The 19,005-nt window shown below is 55.1% G+C and overlaps 1 protein-coding gene across 23 annotated transcripts; it reads left to right on the top strand.

The window, feature by feature from the left end:
• Positions 1-208: 208 nt before the first annotated feature.
• Positions 209-18,473, top strand: ANO7 (anoctamin 7). Of its 23 annotated transcripts, none has more exons than XM_068954757.1 (26): positions 305-540; positions 1,485-1,560; positions 4,187-4,280; positions 4,371-4,514; positions 5,452-5,518; positions 6,036-6,193; positions 6,541-6,648; positions 7,109-7,245; positions 7,835-7,892; positions 8,262-8,372; positions 8,612-8,777; positions 9,977-10,067; positions 10,698-10,794; positions 11,550-11,693; positions 11,782-11,919; positions 12,298-12,396; positions 12,500-12,602; positions 13,691-13,802; positions 14,435-14,489; positions 14,778-14,875; positions 15,153-15,304; positions 16,062-16,267; positions 16,747-16,889; positions 17,561-17,651; positions 17,757-17,876; positions 18,092-18,473. In XM_068954757.1, exons 3-26 carry the CDS (start codon positions 4,200-4,202, stop codon positions 18,185-18,187), a joined length of 2,775 nt encoding a protein of 924 aa, XP_068810858.1. In that variant the 5' UTR covers positions 305-540; positions 1,485-1,560; positions 4,187-4,199; the 3' UTR covers positions 18,188-18,473. The 23 variants fall into 23 exon arrangements, 21 of the variants coding, with proteins under 21 accessions (XP_068810859.1, XP_068810867.1, XP_068810855.1 ...); XR_011142909.1 differs by having other exon boundaries at positions 321-540; positions 15,153-15,375; positions 18,092-18,471; XM_068954758.1 differs by lacking the exon at positions 1,485-1,560 and having other exon boundaries at positions 209-540.
• The last annotated feature ends 532 nt before the right edge of the window (positions 18,474-19,005 follow it).

Below are 19,005 nucleotides of genomic sequence, written 5' to 3'. Positions count from 1 at the left end.
AAACACAGCGCTTAAAGTTTCACTGACACCTCAAAATCATTGTGCCTTGGCCAGGTGAGAGAACTGGGCCCGCTGAAAGTGCCGTTCCTCGTTTCTTCTCCGCAAAAGGTCGGCTGTTTGTGTGTGCGCGTGTCCCCGCGAGCGCCGTTGAAATGCAGCAGCTCTGTTTGCTCGGGGACGTGCAAGTTCCCACCTCCATCTCAAACAAAGGCAGGGCCTGCTAAAGGCTGCTCATAGGAAGGTGCTGGAAACCTGCTTCCCTTCTTCCCCCCTCCCCACTTACCCATACAGCCTGGCGTTTCCCAAGACGGGAAACAGCTATAAGCCACAAGGTTAAAGCAATAACTTAAAGCACTTCCCTATCGCTAGAAACTTAAGGGGAAGCAGGAGGCAAAGAGCCGAAGCCGGGGCAGTAGCACGGAAGGACCCCTTAGCGTTTCACCTTGCCGGCGCTCGGTTCCTGCGTCCCGGGAGGAGGAACCTCTGGAGTCCAACCACAGGGCAGCCGCACCACGCGGGTGCAGTGACCCCTGGCATCAGGTATGGTAGAAAAGCTGTGGTTTCTGATCCTGCTGCCCGCCTCTCGGCGGAGTGCTGGGGCAGGGAGCTTGCGCTGGTTGAGCGAGGGCTGTCGGACGCGGCAGAGGGGGTCACGGGAGTGTCTGTCACACCAGGTGCTCTAAGCGTGCAGCTTTTCAGCGGCTCACCTTGCAACTACTTCCCCACCACTCTCTCACCAGCTCCAAAGCAGGGCTAGTAAGTGCCTGTTTCACGGACTGTCATGAGGACTCACTGAAGTTTTTATCCCTCTCTTCTTGGAATAAGGTGCAGTTACTGCTTGGGAAAGGGCTCTGGTGCAAGACGTTCCAGAAAGTTATTCCTGGAGACACTGGCTTTGCAAAGATGGGTGCCCATGCACTCCAGATATCAAATGGGCTTCTGGGTGTGGTGGAGGCTTCTTAGAGGGTATATCAGCCCTGAACTTTTCAGGACACTCAGATGCCAAAGAATTTGGCATCTGGGTGTGGAAATCTAGACTGGATTATTCAAAGGTGCCTAGGGGATTTGGATGCTCGAAAGGGAAGTGGAAGTTGGCACCTGCACCCTCTGCCTGGCTTTGCAAGGCTCTGCCCTAATTTCTGGGCACAGTTAACGTTTTTGCAGTTTGTGTGTGTGGTTGGAGCTTGTTGAGGTTCCAAATGCTTCACTAGGTTTTTTTTTCCACTGCCCTTTGGAAATGTTTTTCACAACAAGGAAGCTGTCTGATCGGCGGACGGAGTGTATGTGGGGAAGAAGCTGGGGCTGGCAGTAAAGCTTTGAACGGTGCCTGCCCCACCGCTTGTCTCGTGTGCAGCTGCCAGTCTAGAGCGCAACAGGAATAAGAAATCATTCCCCAGACTCTCCCACTGTTTCCCTGGAGCGTGTGTTTTGTTACGGGCTGTACTGGCAGGCGATCTTTACTGTCTGTGTTGCTTTTTCTTAAGGGCACGGCCCGTAAATCGCTCTGAGTGCTGGCAGCAGCAGAAGACGTGACATAGCTGAAGTCAGCTTTGATCTCAGGTAATGCACCTTGGTTTTAAGATACAGGAGGTATCTCTCCCATTTGAGAGACTTGTGCAGTTTTTCCTCTGATGCTCCACACAGTTGCCATCAGTTTTGTGCCTCAGCGCAGCCTGAGGCAGTTTGACAGAGTGTACTCTTGTTACGATTAACTTTGCGCTAACTGTGGTCCAGAATTGTGTTCATTTTGTAGCAAGGGCCTCTCGTTGGTTGTATCATGCCATTCGTTGGTTGCGTGATGGATTTTCACAGCATGGTCACAGGGCCAAGTCCTCAGAAGGGACCTGGGATTTTTGATGAGCCCAGCTGGAGACATTTGGAATGGGCCTGATAGGTGCTGAGCGCTAATGTTCAGAAACTCAGGCTCTTCATGGCAACTTCCAGGGCTCTTTATGGTCTAGGGCAGGAAAGGAACGCATTTTATCTCCATGCTAACTAGTCCTCAGTGTAGGAGTGAGATGCACATCCTGTTTCCATGACTTCCTTGCTTTTGAGGAACTGTGTGGTGTTTTAATGCTTTTAGATGAATTTAGCAGGTTTCTTCCTCAGGCTGCGTTGACCCCCAGAAAAAAGAAGCTCTTGTGTCAGAAAAGCTATGTTGATACGGGTTGCCAATGGCTTTTGCAAAGGTGTGTTTTGACCGTGTTGCTCTTGGACCAGGATTCTCAGTGCACTGAGATGCCAAGTGCTCATGCAACTGTGCTGCTTACTAGGGCACTTCTAGTACAAACTACGTGCAGCTCTGCTAGATGAAGGGTCTTTGTTGTAATCTGAAACGAACCACATCCGAACCACATCCAAACCACTGACGTTGCCACGATTAGATACAGATTGGGGGAAGAAAGAGACAAGGTATTTTATATATATAATACATATGCTTTTGAACATCACTGTTGTGTAAAGTGAACTATCAGTGACTCTAGAATAAGCAAGAGTCACAGGACTGTAGCAGGTACCCCTGAGAGCATGGAACGGTGCAGACCTTGGAGGTGCGGGAGCAACCCGGTACGCAGAGGCCCCAGAATAAAAATGCACCGAAGGCCAATTACTGATACAGGACTGTGTAAAAACCTAGCCAGGAATTAGCCGCATTAACCGTAACTAATAATGTAGCTTGTTCTTGATGCAGGTGCACAAACACTTGTGCTAGAAGAAGAAAGCAACAGCTGGAGGTAAAGAGAGAGTGTGACTGCAGCTTTCAGATGCACATCAGCTTCTGCTGACTTAGAGCTTGCATGAGGTTATTTTATTTGCGAAAGCGAGGCTGTCCAGTGTATCGCCTTTTCTATCCCCTGTTTGAAAAGTAGCAGTAAAGAGCCATATCGCTTCTGATAAGCAATCTGATGTCGTAACAAAGGCAAACTCGATTTCCTAACTCTTTAGCAATGAGCTCTGAGCCAAAGTATAAAACGACGTGGAGGGCATGTCGTGTGATGGTGGTAAAGAACTGGGTGTTTTTTTCAAACACAGAATCTGAAACGTAGTTAAAGGAAGGTAAACAGAGTTTCCCAGGGTAAGAGTCTCTTTCTCTCCTTAACTGAATCTTTTCCAGCCTCCTTGCCTGTTTTCTGATAAAGCCATAAAGAAATGGGGACATGTTTAATCTACTGTATTTCGTGATGCAGCTGATTTCGCTGGCTGACATCCGGTTCTTACTGCTGGCAGTACTGTTTGCAGATTCTCCCCAGCGTCTTTGGAGTGTAACTACCAAGTTAACTAAAACGCAAACATCTGAATAGGAGAGAACAAAATTGACCCAGCAGATCTCTCCAGTGATCAACAACTGTCCTCGCAATAGCAAAATACGTTAATAAAGAACATACGGAGGTCCCCAGGCTCCAAGTTTAGGTGGAGTATGCACTAGACGAGAAGAATTCTTTCTGTGTAGTGCGTGTACCACATTATCTCTGCCTGGTTTTCATTAATGCTAATTCAGTCAACAGCCCCTGTGATTTATTGTTGCTGCCAGCTGGAATAAGTTAACAAGACTGATCTTCCCCTTCCCTGTGTGTACTGTGACTACTGTGGCATCCTTCTGGTCTATCCTCCTCTGCAGAAGGCATTTTTTTTGCTTGTGAGTTAAATTCCGTGGGTCTGAGATGATGAAAGACGTTGCGTGAGGTTAACGTATTCCTGTGTCTGCTTCCCAAGGCTTTTCCAGTTCCAAAACTGAAAGCTGGGGGAGCTCAGTTTGCCGCGTGTTGAGGATTTGAAGTGCTTGGGCAATGAGTGGACCATGTTTTGGGCCTCTGTCCAGGGATCAGGCTGTGGTAGAGAGGGGATCCCTGGCTTTTGCATCACTGAGTCGTGCTTGCTGATGGACATGCCTTTGAGCTGGGTAGTTGTGTGGGGACAGTCATGAAAACTCCTTCCATTTAGTTGCAGTGTTGACCAGTGAGGAGAAAATGCAAGAGGAATCAAGTTTTCCTCACCAGGTCTTTATTGGCTGGGCCCCACTGTGCCTTCACTGTGATGGAGATAACAGGCACTTGGACGTGGTCTAGGTAGCGATGTGAAGAAAGGACATTGCATTTGGCCTAGATGAGACTTCAGACTGTTGATTTCTCTTTGCTTTCCACCTGGAAACATTCTTAATGGCAAGCAAAGTGGGATCCTGTGTTTCCAGGATCGCACAACACATGGGCAAGATTTTCTGGCTGCGGGGCTGCTGGAGAAGAGAGCAAGACTTACTGCATCTCCTGCATCAGGCCTCTGATATTGTAAGGCTGCTTGGCCCTTTTTATAGGGGGGGAGCTCTGGCTCATCTGTGCCATGCTGCCGTGCTTTCATTGTGTTGATTTGCCTCTCAGCAACACGAGAGGCTACTGGTGGGAAGGATTGCCATGCAGCGGAGGAAGACCATGGACGATCTCCACAGCAGCCTGGTGGAACAGGACCGGATTAGCAGAGGAGTCTACTATGGGAGTCTGAGCAAGGAGTCTGAAATCTCCAAGGTAGGTGGCTGCATCTCCTGTGGCAGCCCAGCTCTTTCACTGCAGCTGCCAATGGGGGAACGGTCACAGGGACGCTGGGATTGTGTGGGACCCCAGGAGCTCTGGCACCTGAGGGCTGGAGCTGCTCCACCACACTGAAGGTCTGCACTGCATGCAGCCGTTCCTACTGTGTGGCTGCAGCACGCTTTTCAAGTGAGGACCTGGGAACCCTGAGCCATTTCTGTAGGTAGGAGAGACACCAGGGCAGCTGTCGAAAGAGTGGGTTTACCCTCTTATGCTGGGACAGTCCCCTGCCCTGGTTATTTGTTTTGAACCTCTGGGTTGCCTGGCTGCTGGGCATGGAAAGATCCCAGCAGAGCACGTGGGCCCAAATAATGCAGAAAACTCAGCTACTGCTTCCAAGGTAAATACAAGAACCTGCGTGCCTGGGACATGAGAGGTGCCGTTCCACATGGCCCAAATGATGGAGGCACCAAGGAATCCCAGTTCCTGAGGAATTTCTGGCTTGAAAGTCAGGCCTCGTGTTTATGTAACTCTTTGTTTTGACCCCGGCTTACTTTTCCACCTACCTGCCCCAAATCAAATTATGCCCTTTATTGATAACCATTTTCAATATTAAAAGCATTGAACCTCAAAGTAGTATCAAAATAGGATTTGGGAAACTCACCCCTCGCCGTGTCCCAAATCCCGAATCCAGCACAGCTTAAAGCCTTTGCTGTCCGGGAACCTTCTGCATCCATGGGTTTGTAGGAGGAGGTCTCCAGCTTTGCCAGCTGCCAGCAGCCAGCACTTCTGCAGGGTGAACTGCTGGCTTGCCAAGCTGGGCCCTGTAGCAAGAGGAGTTGAACGGAAGTCTTGGGCACAGGAGAAGCACACTAGCCAGACTAGTTCTTTGGGGAGATCTGTGTTCTTATTGCCCTATCCGCCTTATTTTTAGCTCAGCAACTCATCCCTGGACAAGCAGAGCACAGACAACGTCTTCAGCGACGGTCACACCAAGATAGGTGAGGGAGAGAGGCTGATCTTTGAGGGACTATTTCTTTTCACCTTGACAGGAAGGCTGTGGCTGCATGGGGCCTGCTGGGTTGAGAGGGATGGGAAAGTGCCTCCAATCTCCATGACTGGAGCTGGTATTAACAAGTGCTGTTGACTGCAGTTGGTCCATGGAGTGTGTAAAGACCTCCTGCAAGCCTCCAGCAGGCACTGTTCTTCTCAGGAGCTCAAGCCTTTCTCCTCTACGAGATGGTCATGGTCCTAAAATCATAGCGGTATGGTCTTATACCTTCCTGCTTGCCACATGAGAAACACCCAAGAAGGGTGGCAGGCAGCCCCCTCCAGACCAAGCACTTTTTACCCTCGGCTCCTTGATTTGCCCACAAGACAAATGCCTAGCTCTGATTGTGCCGAGTCCTGTGCTGGTGGTGTAGCAGATGGACAAGAAGGATGGGGATGGATCTGGGAATCCTGCCTGCCACTCTGCCCAGCCGTGGTATGGGCATGAGCTCCATTTTCTTGCTGCAGACTTTGTCCTTGTGTGGGAAACAGTTCCCCGGGAACACATTAAGCAGAAGGACAGCAGTGAGAACAAGGGCTTACGGGAAAGATCAGCCATTATCCACAGGACCTGGCGGAAGAAGTTCCTGGACAAGCTTCTTGCTGCTGGGATCCATATGGAAAAGGTACCTGGGGATTCGACCTCAGTTTCTCTCCCACGGGTTAACCACAGCCTTGCTCTGGAGGTCAGGAGGAGGGATGCCAGAAGTGTATCCACGTTCCCAGGAGGCTCCTGCTGGGAGCCCTCCTCACCTGGGGGGGAACTCAGGCCTAGCTGGGAGCAGAGCAGGAGAGTGCAGGACGTGGCACAGGCTCATGTTGTCCTCCGCGGGGGCTGGGCAAGTCAGTTCTGCCAGGACGGTCACAGGGTCACTGGGCTAATCCAGACCGGCAGAGCTGCCTCAAGTGAATCCCACGGGGACCTGTGCCAGAGCCACCACAGCCTCCTCTCTGCCGTGGTTGCCCCTCACAGCACACTAGCCGCGTGGAGAAGAAGGTAGTGCATTACCTGCTGCTGAGTGCACCCTGGAGCGTGCTCTGCTACTACGCTGAGGAGCTCCAACTCCGCTTACCGCTGCAGGTGAGGTGCTGAGCCGCCACGAGGCTGCGGTGTCTGAGACCCAGCGCTCTTTAGAGGCTCATGGTGCCTCCAGCACTCCTGGCTACCCCAGTCCTCTGGGCTACAGGCAGGGCAGCTCACTGCTGAGAGTCTCTGGGGTATGCATCCTCCTTGCTTTCTAGTGGGCCCAGCACTCCCCAGTCCCTTTCACAAGACTTACCCTGTGTTATCTTGTGTCACAAGACTTATCCAGTCTACTGGATCCCACCTCAAATCCCTTCTGAACTTCTCATCCAGCACCCTGTCCCCTCCCTTGTTTCCTTCTCTCGTCTTCAAAGTGCAGGCTTTGGTGTTCATCACAGCCTCCTAGGGTGTTTTCTTCATCCTTTCTGTCTCATGCTTGGAGTCAGATTTGCTGCTATCTTGTTACTGCTCCCTCCTCCTCCTCCTGAGATTTGTTTTTTTTGTCCCTCATGCTCAGGCCTTGCCAAACCAGGCCTCCAACTGGTCAGACAGGGTCCTGGGGAGGCTAGGGATCCCCAACATGATGGCTGAAGAGGTTCCCAACCTGCCACTGGACTACTACACTTGCCAGTTCAAGGTGAACAAGTTGAAATGGTAAGAGCCCCAGGAGAGCAACTGTTGGCTGTTTCTACCACTGCTCCAACCTCTTTCTCAGGTTGGAATTGGATTCCTTCCTCCCATACATGAACACCGAGGCCAGGAGCAATAGCTCCTCATCCCCACCAGCCTCTTCCCAGGAGCTTGCTAACTCTTGAAGAAGCCTATAATCCCTAGGGCTGCTTTACCTCCCTTCCCTGCATGTTTGCTCCATCACAGCAGATGGCATGTCCGCTTGGCCATGCGGCAGCAGCCCTGTGGCAAGAGCCGCGTGCTGGTGCTGGCTACAGATGTGATGTGACCCTGCCGAGGAGAGGAGCCCTGGTCAGAGGGGAGCGCGCAATCACTGAGGGGGTGAGGGGTGAAAAGCTGGTACGTGTGTCCGAACAGAGCAACACTAGCTGGCAGAGGAGCTGTGCCTGCCAGGACTGTTCCTTGTCTCCCGCCCTGACCTACCTGGGTGCTGTTGTGGCCATGGGAGCTGAAGGAATGAGGGAGCAGAGCAGCTCATTGTGTCTATGCTGTGCCTGCAGGCCTCACCCAGCAAGATCCCCCCACCCCAAGCCTCTCCTCTGTGTGGTTTCAGGTTCTTAGGCAGCGACAAGCAGGATACCTTCTTCTCCACCACCCAGCGGCAACAAATTGTGAGTATATCGTGTACCAGGGCTGTGATGGCCTCTCTTCCCTGGTCTCAGATGGTCTGAAAGGTCTGAGAAAGAAGTGCTGTGAACATATATATTGTCACTGGTCAAGGGTGGATGTCAAAGGCAAATGCCTGTGGGCATGACATGAGTTGCTATATGCAAAAAACTACAGAGGGGGAAAAAGGCATGAGTAGAAGCCCTCTCTGCTGCTCAGTGTTCAGGGGGAAGGACGGGACAATGTTTCTGAGAGTCAGGCTTGGAGGCAGCTCTCCCCCAACGGGTGGTGCAGAGCCCTCTCCCCATCCCAGGGGCTGGCTGTGTGAATTTGGCTGCAGTCCTGCTCATCTTCTCTCGCTTTGCCCTGACCAGCTCTATGAGATTCTGGCGACAACACAGTACGGCCACTCCAAGGAGAGAGAGGTTGGGGTGGACTGGCTGCTGAGCGAGAACGTCTTCACCGCTGCGTTCCCGTTGCATGATGTAAGCCACGAGCCAGCTCCCCAGTTCTGCTGCAGTGCTGGTGAGATGAGCCTGGGGAAAGGCAGGACAGGGCTGTGCAGGGCATCTGGGCACGTTTGTCATGGCCTTGGTCAGGGCAAGTTAGAGAGAGGGAAAGCGAAGGCCTCTTCTCAGGCTAGCCACCCTCTGTGATGGGATCCAACACCCTGAACCAGTTCTGCCTCTGCTTCGCCTTGCCCATGCCATGAGTGTCCCTGCAGGGTCCCTTCAAGGTCCCGCCAGAGGAACCAGCTCCCAGCAGCCTCAACCAGCGCCAAATCCTCTTCCGTTACTGGGCCAGCTGGAGGAAATGGTACAAGTACCAGCCGCTGGATCACATCCGCAAGTACTTTGGGGAGAAGGTTGCTTTCTACTTCGCCTGGCTGGGTGAGTCCTGTGTGCTCCGGAGCAGCCCTCAGACCTCAGGTGGGCCAAGGCCTTTCCCTGCCAAGAGCAGGCCCCGCATGTGGCCTGCTCAGGTCTCCCATATGATGCTACCCTCCCTGTTCATGGCCTCAGCCAAGGCATCAGCTGCTCCCTTAGCCATGCTGGCTCTCACTGACTGTATTAATATCTCTCTCACTGGCCTGCAGGTCCTGGTGACCGTTTAACTCTTTGGCATCTCTAGGCTCGTCTTGGGACCCACCTGGGTCTGTGCAAGAAGCAGGGTGGGCAGCTTTTGCTGGTACCTGTCTTGAGTTTGCTCATCAGTGCTACCAGAGCTAGCGAGCTCTGGTATCCCTGTGCTGGCACTGAGCTGCCTCACTGGTGTTGTGAGAGGCCTGGCACATGGGATGTGTTAGAAATGAGAGCGCTTGAGAGAACAGCAGCTCGCACAAGAAAGATTCCCTTGGCCTCGTGGAGAGGAACTAACAGGGATGTTGGCAATGGGCTGTGATACAGCGGGAGACAGCTCCCATCTCCCCTGAGCTGTGGTTGCAGCTCTCTCTCTGGATGCCCTCCAGCTTTGATGGCTGTGATTTATGGGACCAGTGAGCTGGCCGTGCCAGCCCAGACTTCACATAGCAGCTCACGTCATAAAGAGACTAGCCAGAGCCAGACAGATACTTTGCCAGCTCCAGGGTCACATTCAGGTCCCTCCAAGCCCTGTGAGGTTTTAGGCTGGTGGTATGCTGGGTGCTTGGGCAGCAGTTGTCCTCAAGCATTGCACCGTTGCATGGCTCCAGCACAAGACTTAATTTTCTGAGGTCCTCAGCTGTACCAGCCCACTCCAGTGATATGCCCCAGTGCCTGAATGCATCCAGGTTCAGATTCAAGCATGATTTTTCCTTGGGCCATGGGGAGGGCTGTTAGCGAGCAGGCTGTGCACTCTGAAGGGCAGCAAGGGGCTGTCAGAGCTGCTCCTCTGGAGCTGTGGGCCGACCTTCTCCAGGCTATACTGGGCAAAATTCTCCTGAGAGCAGGCCATGAAGACAAGCTTGCAGGTGACTTCCTTCCCCTATAGTGGTAGCCTGACAAGGAGAAATGCTCCATCTGTAGTTGTAGCAGCTCCTAGCTCGGAGCCAAAGGACATTGGCCTCTGTGAAGGCCCACGGGACTTGCACTTCTTCCTCTTCTCCCTCCAGGTTTCTACACGGGATGGCTCCTGCCTGCAGCGGTTGTGGGGACCGTGGTGTTCATAGCAGGCATTTCCCTGATGTTTGATGACGTACCTTCGTAAGTGACCCCTGATCTCTGTGCTCGCCCCTCTCCCTGGCATTCCCCAACCCGAGTGACTATGGCAGGCACCTTCTTAGCTCCTGGAGGTGGGGGAAAGTGGGCCATTTGGGCCAGAGGAGCGCGTACACCCAGAGGAAGTCATGCTTGCTGGCTGCCAGAGCAGCTTTGCAGCTCTCAGTGCAAAATTCTTGGTGAATGCTCTAGTAGGGGGAGGGAGAGAGGTGGGCAAAGTGGCATAGCCCACCACTGTATGCTTTTGCCTCCTTGGAATACGCTGGAGAGACGGTTTGGGTAGGTTTCAGCAGCCCGATGCCCCCAGCTGGGGTCTGATTGCCTACTGGGTCCGGGCTAACCTTTGGCACCCCAAGTCCAGACCCATCAGGGTCAGGCTTTAACAAAAGAGAGGAAACTTCCCATGTTGAGGAGAAACATTGCCTGGCGTTTCTACTCAGTTTGGGGCTAAGCCCCAGGGCACTAGTGCCCTGTGCTGCGTGGGAACCTGGGGATTTGGGTTGCAGCCCTGCAACCCAGATTGCCTCCCTGGAAGAGTGAGGTCCCCAGAGCTGGGAGGCTGTGGGAAAGGCTGAGCCACAGCAGGCTGCTTCCTGTTCTCTCCTTTGCCCACAGACAGGAGATCTGTGAGAGCAAAGAGCAGTACCGGATGTGTCCCCTCTGCAAGTCCTGTCCCTACTGGCAGCTCTCCAGCATCTGCAAAATGTTTAAGGTGAGGTCCTGGCTCCGTGGAGGCATGTAGGGCAGCTTGGGATCAGAAGTGGATTTCTTCATTCCCCTTTTAGCCTGTACCTGGCTGCAGGGGGTGCTCTGTCCCCTGTAGGGCCAGGGCTGGGAGGGTGCCAGGTGCCAGGTGCCTGCAAGGCAGTTGTGCTCCTGGAAGCACTGAGGTTTGCCCTCCTCACCCCAAATGACATTAAAGAAAGAACATGTCCCAACACATTCACCTGCCGCCATCCCATTTTGCCTTTCCCCACCACTTTCTCCCTTTCAGCCTCTGCTGTCCTGTTTCCTCTACCGCCTGTCGTCCCACCTTTCTTCCCTGATGGATTCTCCCACCTGGCCCTTCTACCATTCTTCTACCATCCTTTCCCATCTTCCTCTATTGCTAGGGGACACCAAACATACTGCTACTCAGGCTGCCTGGTGCAAGAAGAGACCACGCTCTTACACTGGGCCTCTCTTTTGTGCTCATGCACGGAGATGAGGTGCAGTTGCGTGGGCAAAACAGAGCGAGAGCGTGTACCTCTGTGTGTCAACCTCCCTCAAGCTCAGGGTCACTCAGAGGCACCTGGGTCAAAGGGTTCCCAACTCCTCCTGGCTCCCCACGTGCTGCCCACAAAGCAACACCAGTCAGCTTCTGTGGGAGCTGCCCTGCGGTGTCCTTTGGCCAAATTAGACAGGTAGGACAGCAACTGCTGCCACCCTAGCCCTTCCCCTCCCTCATGGCCCTGCTCTGCCCCATAGGCAGGCCGCCTCTTTGACCATGGTGGGACCATCTTCTTCAGCATTTTCATGTCCTTGTGGGCGGTGATGTTCCTGGAGTACTGGAAGCGGATGAACGCTTCCCTGGCACACCGCTGGGACTGCTCCGACTTCGAGGACATTGAGGTAAGGGTCTGGCCCTCTGCAATGCATCCCAAAATGACGTTGACCAAAACCACTGGATGCCTTTAACACCTTTTCCTCTCCTTTCTAGGAGCGGCCACGGCCCCAGTTCACTGCCATGGCTCCCATGACAATAATAAACCCTATTACTGGGGCAGAGGAGCCGTATTTCCCCAAGCGCAGCCGCCATCATCGGGTTTTGGCTGGGTCAATGGTCATTGTAATGATGGTAAGATCACAGGAGACTGGAACAGCAGCCCAGATGGTTGGCAGGGCTGAACAGATGTTTGTCCCGGGGCAGTGGGACTTGGTTGAATGGGATCAGTTTGGGAAAAAAGGGTGTAGGTGAAGCTGGGGGCGCAAGTGGTCTGAACAGGAGTGTCCCTGTGCCGCAGTCCAGCCTGGCCTTACGTGGAGCACCCTGGCTCTGTTACGAGTGTGTCTCCTCGCTAGCTCAGGGGGCGCCTTCCTGCTGCCCTGGCTTAGCTGCGTGCCCCGGACCTCCCTTGTAGCTGTGAGTGCCCTAGGGATAAGGGTGAGGTTTTCATTCCCAACGCAGGCTGTGGTCCCTGCCGTAGCTCCCTCACACCCAGCGCTGTGTTTGCAGATTGCCATAGTGGTGATGTTCGTGGTCTCCGTTATCCTGTACCGGGCGGTTGTTGCCATCCTCCTCTCCAGCTCAGGGTACTTCCGGTTTGTGGCTTCGGTAAGAGGTGGCCAGAGCTGTTCCTGGATTGAGCAGATCTGTTTTTTTTTGCTGTGGTTGTTGACCTCACTCCTTTGTGCTCTCCATGTTGCTTTTCCTGTAGGCATCTCGTATTGCCAGCATCACAGGCTCTGTGGTGAACCTGTTCTTCATCCTCATCCTCTCCAAGATCTATATTGCACTGGCTCATTTCCTCACCAAGTGGGGTAAGCGAGCACAGCGGGGAAGGCACAAAGGAGTGCAAATCCTTAAAGCCCGACTCCCTTTTGCCCTTGGCGTGATAGCGAGACCCGAGAGAGTGTGAGCTGCTGCTGCTCCCATCCGGAGAGACCAGCACCGCTTTGCCAGAGGTGCAAGAAGGTTGGGCCTCTGTGACCAGCCTGGCCTGGGCTCCTGAAGTGGGAGCAGCTTGGAGGACGCTCTTCATCAGGGCTGACTGTGGCAAGTCCAAGGGACAGTCACTTGCCCAGGGGAGGGAGATGGAGGAGCTCAGGAAAGACAGATATAATGCAGGGTGAGCAGGGAGGGACCCCACCACACCCAGGCTTCACTGAGGGCTGGCGAGGGTCCTGCAGGCAGACAGTGATGCAAGGGAACAGTCTTTAAGGGCAAAACAACAAAAATAGCAACTATAGTGCTGAGACGTTGTGCCTATCCACAGTCCCAGAGCGAAGGCTGACAGTGGAAAAGAAGACAGGTTTTCTGGAGTAGAGGGGAGGAGGAGATCTGGGAAAGAAAGACCTTTGAAGTGCTTTGACAGCTGAAAAAAATGGGTTCAGGCTGTAACTTCTGCCCCAGATTTTCTGGTTTTGGGGGATGAAAACCAGCAAATTGCCTTTTGGAGTTCAGGGGAAAAACATGCATGGAATATTTTAGCTGTATTTGATATGATACAAAGCCAGTTTGTGTTGAGGGGAGGGAGTCAAAATTATATTTTTTTGTGAAAAGCGCATGAATGGAGTGAAAGCTCCTCAGTATCGTTTGAACTTTCTCGTAGAAAATGCTCAGCGATTTTTTTTCCCAACGTAATAAGATTCAGGAAATAGATCCACCCATGCCCCTGGGTGTTTCTGGACCCCTGCAGCGGGCTGTGGGCGTGTGGAGCAGGTTTTGGTGTTAGTGCAGTGAGATGTTGGGACTTTGTGGGTAACTGCTCTAACAAATCCAAGAGATTTGTTAGAGTTTAGCTAGTTGGAGCGGCGTTAGCAGCGCTGCGGAAGAGCTGCAGGGTCAGCGCGGCGCCCTGGAGGGCCAGCCGCGTCCACCAGCCGCTCCGTGCACTTCCCACTTACAGAGATGCACCGCACCCAGACCAAGTACGAGGATGCCTTCATCTTCAAGGTGTTCGTCTTCCAGTTTGTTAACTTCTACTCTTCTCCCATTTACATCGCCTTCTTCAAGGGCAAGTAAGGCCTTTTGGGGAAGAAGGGGGCTTCCTCACCTCCCCCATGTGCCAGGGACCAGCCCGCTCCCACCTGTGTCCTCTCTTCCCCCGACACCCCTCAGGGCTGGGCACTTTAGGCTCAGGTTTTGCAGGGGTGGGGACGTGTCCTTGTAGGGCTGAAGGCAAGCTGGTGTGCTGCTGCCATCTTCGGGCAAGGAGCACCACAGCGGGGACAGCCAGTCCTCCCTGGCCCGCTGGGGGCCCACTAAAGAGTGGGAGCCCTTGGAGGACCTTTGGGGGGAGCAGGGCACCCAGGGGCCCTTCTCCTTCAGGAAAAACACTGCCAAGCCCTTTGCCCTGCCTTGGCAAAGGAGAAGGGTGTGAGCACACCGGGAAAAGCCAAACGTCCTTCCTTCCCTCCATGTCCCCTTCGTTGTGCCCAGGGCCGTTTGGATGAGAGGGGCTGCAGCACAGCAGAAAGGTGGGGGTAGGACTGAGCTTTTCTCCTGAGCCCAGCTAGCTCCCAGGACTGCTTTGGATGTGTCCCTGGACTCCAGAGTCCTATGGAGAATGGGAAGCATCTGCAGCAGCTAGGAGCAAGATGGGCAGAAAGGGGGAGTCCCTGGGCTTATGGCTTTGTCCTGGCTTGCACAGGTTTGTTGGCTACCCTGGGAACTACGTGAACTTTCTGGGGGTCCGCAATGAGGAGGTGAGCATGAAGAGTTGGCGGTGTGCCCGCAGAACAGGGGTCCCTGCTGGGACGCGGGCACCTCTCCTCAGGAGCTCCCTGCCCGTCGGGTGTCCCTGAGCCGCAGCCTGCCCGAAGGAGCGGCTTGCAGGCTGCAGCCCCAACCTGGAGCTGGTGCTCGCTGCTGGGACCCTTCCCATGCTCAGGATCCCCTATCGGGCCCACCTGGGGATGGAGAGGAGTCCCATGGCCGGGCTCTTCTGCAGGCTGGATCTGGCTTGCTGAGGGGCTCCTGCTCTCCCCGTGCAGTGCAGCCCAGGCGGGTGCCTCATCGAGCTTGCGCAGGAGTTGCTGGTCATCATGGTGGGGAAGCAGATCATCAACAACGTGCAGGAGGTGGTCATCCCGTAAGTACGCAGCCCCGCAGGACGCGAGACAGGCGGCGCAGGCTCTGAGCCGGGCGGCGGGAGCCGGCGCTGCCATCCCCGCGGCCATGCCAAGGGCACGGTGGTGGGAGAGCAGGGTCCATCTCATGCCCCATCGCAATGCAGGGTGAGCCCTGAGCAGGAGCAGCGCATGGCTGCTGGGCCCGGGCACGCTCTGCCTTGCAGTTCGGTCTTTGGCGTGCGGGCAGCCTCGCGGCTGGTAGTGGACGGGGTGACAGACCCTCTCGCGTCTCTCCAGGAAACTGAAGTGTTGGTGGCTCAAGCACAAGCTTGACTCCAGCAAGAAGCCAAGCAAGGAGGGGGGAGCGATCCAGGCGGAGGAGGCGCCCTGGGAGAAGAACTACCAACTGCTGGTGTTCGAGGGGCTGTTTGATGAATACCTGGAGATGGGTAGGAGCCCGGAGCGCAGCCTGGCCTCGGAGAGGGGAAGGGCCAGCCTGGGACTGGGACGCTGGCACGTGGTGAGGGGATAGGAGCAAGCCGTAGCGGGAGAGAAGGATGTAGGAGAGGGGTGGGCTGCCATGGGAAGGCTATGGAGAAACTCCCTGGAGGAACGGCAGCCCTGGTGTGCCAGGGCGAGGGCAGCCTTGATGTGAGGGACCTGCCGCGTGCCACCCCTTTCCCTGAGGAGCACAGGGAATCGCAAGGTGGCAGGGGGCAGCCGGACAGGCTGCTCGGCACAGCAGGGCCAGAAGGAGAGGGGCCGTTACCTTCCTTTGCCGGAGACTGGTCCTGGTGTGGCCTGTGTCTTCCTTTTCCCTGCTGGGCCTGGGTTAAGACGCAAAATATTCCACAGGAAGCCTCGAACTTGGGCTAGGCTTTACCCTGGAGCCCAGCCCAGGCTGTTCCATGTCGTGGCTTCCTCTGCCCAGAGGAGGCTCTCCTTCCTTGCCTCCCTTCCCGCAGTGGCTCTAGCTGCAACTCCGAGTCAGCACCGCTGGGTTTAACCCTTCCCTGGTGGGTGCCCGGCTTTGTGCCTGCAGGGAGACCCCGGAGGGTCTTGTGGGGAGCTCTGGGGAGCTCTGGGTGCTGGTGAGGTGGGAGCAGTGGGAAAGGGGCTGGGAGGAGAAGCTGCAGTCACCGCTGCCACCTCTCAGCACCATCTTCCTGTCCCTCCACTCTCTTCCTCCTCTTCCTCGTGGCTCAGTCATGCAGTTTGGCTTCATCACCATCTTTGTGGCGGCCTGTCCCCTGGCACCGCTCTTCGCCCTGCTCAACAACTGGGTGGAGATCCGCCTGGACGCCCAGAAGTTCGTCTGTGACTACCGGCGGCCCGTGGCTGAGCGGGCACAGGGCATCGGCATCTGGTTCTACATCCTGGAGGTCATCACTCACCTGGCCGTCATCAGCAACGTACGCTGGCGCTGGGCTTGGCGGGCGCCGCTGCCTGGGTGGGGAGGCTGCAGTAGTCCTGTGCTGAGGGGATGCAAAAGGCTGCGAGGAGAATTAGGGAAAACTCGTTTGGCCACTGTAGGAAGCTCAGTGATGAGGGGAGCTGCCGAGTGTCCGAGGGTGGGTCTGCCTTTGCGGAAGGTGCCGTCGCGGCCACAAACGATGGGAAGCTGTCGTCCTTCAGGGCGTGCAGCCTTGCTTGGATTTAGTTGAGGAGCAAGCGCAGGACAAGGCACCATTAGCAGCAAGCTGCCATCGAAGATGAAACAGCGTTGACGTCTGGTTTGTCCAGCTGAGGACAAGGAGATGCAGGCCCGGGGCAGCCTGCCCTGCGCAAGCCAAGCTCAGAAACGCATGGGCATGGAGGTGGTTTTGCCAGTAGGGCTGGGGCGGCCATCAGGCTGCAGGAACCTGCCTGAAGCATGTCTCCCTCCTCCTAGGCCTTTCTCATCGCCTTCACTTCTGACTTCCTGCCCCGGACATACTATGAGTACCTCTATGACAGAAACCTGCGTGGCTATGTGAACTTCACCTTGGCGTACGCCCCGTGGGACTTTGTCCTGCACAACAACACCACGTGCAGGTAGGAGCCCCCTCTTCCCACTTATCCAGCACCTTATTTGTTTAGGCTTGTATTTACTTTTCTCTGCCAATGCCTCCTCCTCAGCAAGCGGTTAGTTGAGCACAGCAGCTCTTAGCCAGGTCCAGGTTGCCTGCCTGTTCTCCTAAGGTCCTTGAGGCCCTTGTTCATCCCAGCGTTACCTCGGCACGTGCCAAAGGCACCAGTGTGCTGGGTTATTTGGGCAGACTGCTTGCATGGCCTGACCTGTGGCTGGATGGGCAGGGCTGTGGCATAAAGCCCATTTCTCCTGGCCCAGCTGGATGGTTCCCCCCCCCCCCCGTCACCTCCTCCTACCCTTGGCTTAATGCACCTGAGTGTTTGCTAGTGATGATTGCGAAAGCTCCCCAGTCGTGGGGAGAGGCACTTTGTTTGATTGAGGGAGAAAATGTCCCAACCTGTCTGGGGAGGCAACAGGAAGTCCCCTGGGGCGCCCCTTCGCACAGGACTGTGCCGGCCCTGCGCTGAGGCTGGGAAAGGGCTGGGTTTGCTCTGCTCTGACACACGGGGCTGGGAAGGAGCGCGGGCACTGCTCTCTCGGGTGCCCTGCTCAGACGGCACTTGCAGTAAGGTATGACGATGAAGCGAGACGGGTCCCAAACGGAAGCAGTGACGACTGTGTATTGTTCCCACAGATACAGGGCGTTTAGAGACCAGGAGGGCAACTTTTCTTTGACTTATTGGCACCTGCTAGCCATACGCTTGGGCTTCGTCATTGTGTTTGAGGTATCGCGTGCGCGCTGCTGGCTGCCAACTTCTGCAGGGTGGCTGGTGCTGGCGGGGCGAAGGCGTACCAGCTCTGCTAGCCTGTGCCTCTCCTCGCAATTCCAGCACGTGGTTTTCTTTATCGCACGTATAATTGAGTTGCTGGTACCGGACATCCCCGAGTCAGTGGAGGTCAAGGTGAAGCGTGAACGGTATCTGGCCAAGGAAGCCCTGGCTGAGAACAAGGTGCGCTTCCCCGGCTCGTCGACAGCGAGCCCGGCTTGAGTTGGCCCCTGGGAATGCATGTGCTTCCCCTGGCTCAGAGCCCTGCCTCTGTGCGAGCTGGTCTCGCAGCTGCAGCTGGCTACTCCTCCTCCTGGCAGTAACAGGACAGCCCCCTAAGCAGCTAGAGCAGAAACTCCTCCTAGTGCAAACACCGACTTCCTTTTTCTTTGACCCAGGTCCTCTTAGAAAGACGAGACACGAGAAGCAAAGCCAACGTCTCGGATTCAGCAGCGACCAGGGACTGGGAAATTGAGCAGGACCAAGGCAAGTAAGAGATGCAGCATGTCCCGAGGCCCTTGGCTCTGTGCCGAGACTGAACTACTTTCCGCCCTGCTCCTCCTCGGGACAACCTTGAGCCACGGGTTGCCTGCTCGGTTGGAAGAGGCCTGTTCTGCCACGTGGGTGTTTCAGGAAGGCTGCTGTTAAAAGTGGCGAGGGGTTGAGGGGGAGGTGGCTGGCTCCGGGTGTTTATCTGAGTTTGCAGTGCTACAGTGAGTTAAATCCACTGCTGTACAAATGAACTAAGTGAATTAATTAAAGGTGGCTGGACACAGCGCGTTCCTGGGCTCGTGACGCTCACTGATGGCGCTCAGCTAGCAAAGCGAGAGCTTTGGCCTACACTCGCTGCTAGGTTCATCGGTACAACTGGGAGCTCAGCTTGTCCCCCACTTCAGGGATGAGCGGGCTTAAAAAAGCTGTGCTTTTTTGGCGAGACTGTTGCTTCTCCTACCTGTTGTCCTGGATGTTTACCTGTAACTAGGACTGCAGATGGAAGGTTTGCTTCTGCCAGCTCTAGTAGCTCCATCGGGAAAGGCTGAGCTGCTGCTGGGAGACAGAGGGCTATGGACACACTGTGTGAAGTTTAGAGGTGAGCTGTGATCCTCCTGTACGGCAGCCGAGAGGGGAAAAGCCCCTGAGCACAGCATTGCCGGTAGAGCCCGGCAGCCTGGCCAGTGGGTGCTGAGCAGTAGTGGTAGCTGCAAGAGGCAGGTGAGCGGGGCCAGTTAGGGCAGCAGGTGCTACACAGCGGCTCAGCAAGCCAGAGGGACGCCTGCGAGTGTCTGCTTCTCCTCCCCTACGCTGACGGCAC

Source organism: Struthio camelus, chromosome 9, assembly GCF_040807025.1.
Source record: "Struthio camelus isolate bStrCam1 chromosome 9, bStrCam1.hap1, whole genome shotgun sequence".
Lineage (NCBI taxonomy): Eukaryota > Metazoa > Chordata > Aves > Struthioniformes > Struthionidae > Struthio > Struthio camelus.
Note: the sequence above shows the minus strand (reverse complement) of the source record. Positions and strands in the feature narration are given on the sequence as shown.

Bases quoted from the DNA above. Each gene is read 5' to 3' on its own strand.
- ANO7 (XM_068954754.1), top strand. From the start codon at position 4,200: ATGGGCAAGATTTTCTGGCTGCGGGGCTGCTGGAGAAGAGAGCAAGAC. The intron at 5,519-6,035 runs GTGAGGGAGAGA...TTCTTGCTGCAG, and splicing joins CGACGGTCACACCAAGATAG to ACTTTGTCCTTGTGTGGGAA. The intron at 14,876-15,152 runs GTAAGTACGCAG...GCGTCTCTCCAG, and splicing joins GTGCAGGAGGTGGTCATCCC to GAAACTGAAGTGTTGGTGGC.